This window comes from Malania oleifera, chromosome 1 (genome assembly GCF_029873635.1).
Source record: "Malania oleifera isolate guangnan ecotype guangnan chromosome 1, ASM2987363v1, whole genome shotgun sequence".
NCBI classification, from domain to species: domain Eukaryota; kingdom Viridiplantae; phylum Streptophyta; class Magnoliopsida; order Santalales; family Ximeniaceae; genus Malania; species Malania oleifera.
In genome coordinates, this window is record NC_080417.1 from 131,833,399 (window position 1) to 131,838,729 (window position 5,331).

The 5,331-nt window shown below is 43.1% G+C and overlaps 1 protein-coding gene across 1 annotated transcript; it reads left to right on the forward strand.

The window, feature by feature from the left end:
* The first annotated feature begins 525 nt into the window (after positions 1–525).
* Positions 526–3,687, forward strand: LOC131154968 (protein Ycf2). The gene has a single exon (XM_058107832.1). It carries the CDS (start codon positions 1,094–1,096, stop codon positions 3,488–3,490), a length of 2,397 nt encoding a protein of 798 aa, XP_057963815.1. The 5' UTR covers positions 526–1,093; the 3' UTR covers positions 3,491–3,687.
* The last annotated feature ends 1,644 nt before the right edge of the window (positions 3,688–5,331 follow it).

Genomic DNA, 5,331 nt, shown 5'->3' on the forward strand with positions numbered 1-5,331 from the left:
TTTTTAATGTGAGATAAACTTACAAGTGAAATTCTTAACATAAAGAAAGTTTGAAATGAAACATAAATTAAAAGCAACCCTAATTATAAAGTATATATTACTTTTATAATAAAATAAAATAAATTATTTTATATAGCGGCTCACGTAATAAACTCAAGATTCTCTTAATTAAAATGAATTCAAGATTCTCTTAATTAAATGATCACGATTCAAGTTTTAAGGATTATAACTTTTGATTTGAAATAATACTTTGATATTTAAGTGAAGAAATGTTGAGAGTTGGATCCATTATTTTGGTGGATTTGTCGAATGTCTAAAGGATCTTGAAGACCATTATTCCTTTTAAAAAAATAAATTAAATTTAATGTGTACTGTGTTTATATTAAGCTAGCACTTGGATTTTTTTGAATATAAATTTCATCTCATACAGCTAGAGATTCTAAACCCAAAAAAAAAAAGAAAATCATAAGTCATAACCAGATTGACTAGGCTCCACCTATTTTCCAACCTCTTATATTCCTTTTCTTAAAAAATAAATTTCTTGATAAACAGCGGTCCCACTTTCATCCGATAAACGATGTTGATGTTGCACTCGAAGGCCAATCCTACTATGACACGTGGAACGGTGGTGTGCACTCGAGCACTCACAATCATGGTCTCCTCAACAGTGACAATGAGAGCCACGTGGGTTCGACAGAGCCAGGCCTTACGGAATTGTAATTTGCAGGGACAGCAAGGGCATTATTGTCCGAAAGACACCCAGGACCAGGAGAGCAAAAAAGCCATAATTATTAATGCTTTCTGGCAGTCCTTGCACTTTCCCATTTAATTTACTTCCGTTTTGTGTCAAGACAAATCCGGCATTTGCCCCATCTTTCACTCTTTCACCCCCCCACCCCCCACAGACACACACACACACACACACACACACACACACACACACACACTCTCTCTCTCTCTCTCTCTCCTTCCTCTGTATCAGCTGCTCTGTAACCACAGCCAACCCACCACAAAACCCACCAGGGGCAAAAAAACAGGAAGCTTTTCTCTATTATCTCTACCATTGCAGAATGGTGATGGACGAACTCGATTGATGGATCCGGAGAGACCCCATCGGACAGGGAGCAGCAGCAGCAGTAGCACCAGCGAGCTCTTCGTCTGCTTCACCTCGCGCCTCTCTTCGTCTTCCTCCATGAAGATCTCCTCCAAGTCCATTCTAAGCCCTGGCCGCACCGACAAATTCAGAGAGCCCCACAATGTGTCGTCTCTGTCTTCTTCTTCCCTGAGCAGGAGGCTTCGCAGCAACGGCAGCATCAAGGGCGGCCAGGCTTCCCCCATGTTTCCCACCGGAAATAAGAAGAGGGGTTGTGCGTTTGAGAACCCAGAACCTTCTTCCCCCAAGGTCACCTGCATTGGTCAGGTTCGGGTCAAGACGAAGAAACAGGGGAAGAAGCTGAGGACGAGGTCGAAGAGGAGGGGGGAAGCCAGTTTTAGGAAGATTAACGAGCAGGGCAACGAGGGTTTGCTTAATCCGCAGAATCAATTTCAGGGCCAACAAAATCATCTTCATCAGCAGCAGCAGCAGCAGGAGCAGAGGAACCAGAGATGGGTTCATCTGCCGGTGACGATCTGCGAGGCCCTGAGGGCGTTCGGCGCGGAGTTCAACTGCTTTCTGCCGTGCCGGTCCTCGTGTGCGTCGGCGAGCGAGAGGGAGAAGGAGGAGAAGAACGCGGAGGGATCGTCAGGCGGAGGCGGCGGGACGTCGTGTGGGGCGGCGATTGCGCGGTGGCTGGTGGCTCTGCAGGAGGGAGATGGGAAGGGGAGGCAGATTGAATTGGTGGTGGGAGGTGATGATGATGAGGAGGAGGGTGGATTAGTGGAGAGGACTCATCGGAGCAGGCAAGGGGTTGAGGAGATTGAGGTCAGGGACGAGAAGTTTGCAGCGGAGGAAGGTCATGGGGCATTGGAGGAGGAAGAGGAAGAAGGGAGGGTGAGTATCTGCATTCCGCCGAAGAATGCTCTGCTTTTGATGAGGTGTAGATCTGATCCGATGCGAATGTCCGCGCTTGCTAATCGTTTGTGGGAATCGTCTGTTGTGAAAGACGACGAGGATGAGGATGATGAGGATGAAAATAAAGATGATGAGGTAGAGGAGGAAGATGAGGGACGAAATGAGGAAGAATGTGAAATTGGAGGGGAAAGTGGTGGAGCAAGCGTGGAGCATAAGGTGGAGCTAGCGTCTGAGAAGTGGGTTTCAGCTGATATTATTGAAGGGCGTTGCATCTCAGAGGAAGAAGCAAACTTGGTAATGGAGGAAGATGATGATGAGGGAGAAAACATAGAAAGGGGTTCAGCTATCAGTGAGCTCCAAGAAAATGTTGCAGAGAAGGAAGAGGAAGAAGAAACAGAGGAAAGCCAGACTGCAGAAGTTGAAGAATTGGTAGTTGGTGGTTCTTCATGTGAAACTCGTGTATATCCAGAAATCTCGCAAAATGAAGATGAGCCGAAGATGATTCATGAAGAAAAAGAAGGAAAGGATGAAGAAGGAGAAAATTTTGAGGAGCAGCAGGAAAATGCCGGCGGCGCTGTTCCCTCTTCTTCTCCGGGATCCGGACTTGCAGAAGAACCACAAGAACAGGAACAAGAAAAAGTAGCCGAAGTTGAAGAAGAAGAAGAAGAAGAAGAAGAAGAAGAAGAAGAAGAAGAGAACAAAACAGGGTCAGAAATTTCAGCAAAAGAAGTAGCAGCATTGGAACAAGAAGAAGAGGAAGAAGCACTGGAGAAGTCAAAAGAGGAGAAAGAGACCACAGAGAGCTCTTCCTCAGAAAACCAAGAGATAGTGACCCATGATATCAGATCAGAACCGGAAGAAGAAGAGATCCGGAAGAAAACCCACGAAGATGAAGAAGAAGAAGAAGAAGACGACGAAGAAGGCCCTCCAAAGTCCAATGTGGGTGAGAGAGAAAATCATCATCCCAATGTAGAGGGAGAAAGAGAAAGAGAAGGCTCTGCTTTGCCGGACTGTTTGCTTTTGATGATGTGCGAACCGAAGCTGTCCATGGAGGTATCCAAGGAGACATGGGTCTGCAGTACGGACTTCATCAGAGGGCTCCCCGACCGCCGCAGCCGGCGGGCGGTCAACCCAAGGAACGGCGGAGATGAGCCCAAGAAGAGGCTCAGCACCGACACCAATCCCGCGCAGCATCACCATCACCCCCACCCCCACCAGTTGCTGCAGCCGCCGCGCTCGTCCTGCTCTTTCCCGGCGCCGGCGGCCGCAATCTCCGGCGTTTCCATGGCGACCATGATCGAGCAGAAGCTGGTGAACGCCGTGGCTTACGAGCCGTTCGTGCTGACGCGCTGCAAGTCGGAGCCGATGAGGTCGTCGGCCAAGCTCGCGCCGGAGCCTTGTTTCTGGAAGAACCGGAAGCTGGAGCCGCACCGCCCGGCCACCACCCTGGGCGTCGGCGCGGCTGGGGTTGGCTTTTGAGCTGAGCCGAGCCGAGCGGAGCGAGGAATCTGGCACAACGGGAAGCCTGGTCAGTCCTACCAGTAACTCTGTAGCCTTGCACTTGCACAGTACTCGTTTCCTTCTCTGGCGACTGCCATGTCTCTGTAAATCTTTATTTAATTGCCCAAAAAATGTACAATTTTTATTTAATGAAGATTTAGCCAAAAATTTTCCCCCTTCTTTTTCCTCTCTTGGTATGATAATTAGATTAACAACAATAAAAATAAAATAGCTAGACTTAAGATTTAGATTTTAATCTTATGTGGGTTTGCAAATATATATATATAAAATTTAATTAAATAGCATAATTTGATTTGAATAAATTATGAATATTTTTGTGATGATTTTCTTTTAAAGGGCTAGTGCTTAGTATAACCCAGATTGAAAATATATGAAGTCAGGGAGAGATGAAATGGATGTCATGTTTGGATGGGGACTGCAGCAAGTTAATGGGAGAAGTGAGTGGTCATTTTCCCATCGCCATGTTGCAAGGGTAAGGGTAAGGGTAGGTGAATTGCCCTAAACTTGTGGGGCACTGGTGGCCTACTGCCCTAAAAGGAGAAGGGCATTGAAGAAGACTTATTAACTAACTGATAAAGAGAAAAGGGAATTGAAGAATGGTGCTATCTTCAAATGGATGCAAATCCACTCGCCAACCTTATCTTGTTTGTGTAGCATGTTTGTTTTCTTCTTCAAATTTTGTGACATTAGGATTCTCCCTTTTTTATTTTTATTTTTTGGGGTTCATCAAAGTTTATCGGACCTTAGTGAACCAGAGATACGTTAAGATGTCTTTTAAAACACGTTACTAAGTTAATTAGATTTATCTCGTATTTATGAGGTTGGATTTGCATGAATTTGAATAAGACACAATACAGAGTTGGATTAGCTTCTATCCAAATACACACAATTCTAAATCATAATCATGAAATGCATGCCCCCAAGTTATATGAAAATAGACCCAAAAGAAGAAAAAAGGAAAATCAATTTTTTGTTGAGTGTAAAACTCCATTTTGGTACTCCCGGGCACAACTTTAAGTTATTCGCACAAGTTATATAAATAGGGCATGTGTTTTCTCGGCATGCTTATAAGAATGTCCCCACGAAGTTCAAAGAACTTGGCACATATCGAATGATGCTTTTTATTATTATTATTATTATTATCCTACTTGTAGGTGAGAATACACGGTAGGACTAAAATGTTCTCTAAGCAAGCTTTAAAAGATTTATGTTTTGATTCGAAGTACATATTTCTTACGATGAATCATTTTTAGCTAGGATATAAATGTTGTTTTTGATGGTTCTCGGGTGATTTTAAGCTATTAATCTTGCCTAGAAATCTTGGTTCTATGAATGTAGTTCATAGCGAACTTTTAGATATGAAGACAGATCCCGACAAGTAGTATAATTAAAAGAAAATTATTATTACAATTGAGATAAAAAATAAGGGGATGTTTGGTCAAATAAACAGAAGAAGAAAAGGCTTTGATTGGGCATGCTTGTTCCTTTGTTTGGCTTCACACATTTACTTTTGAACACAAAAGTCAAGAGCATATATGAAGTTACTATGCTCAAAAAGTATAGCTCTTATTTTTTGTTCCAAGTACAATGTATACAAATTGGTGCACTAATCTTGTGCTCAAAAGAAAGTAAAATTTTCATAAAATATGAGAATTTTATTTTTGTGTAAATTTTAAGTATCATTAATCTTAGAGACGGCCTAATTAATTTGTAGAACTAAAAAAATTCCCTATATTAGGTTGCCAAAACAAATACATCTCCAATAATCTAATATTATGTTTAGCGTATGAACTATTATG

Coding starts and splice junctions, on each gene's coding strand:
- LOC131154968 (XM_058107832.1), top strand. CDS start 1,094: ATGGATCCGGAGAGACCCCATCGGACAGGGAGCAGCAGCAGCAGTAGC.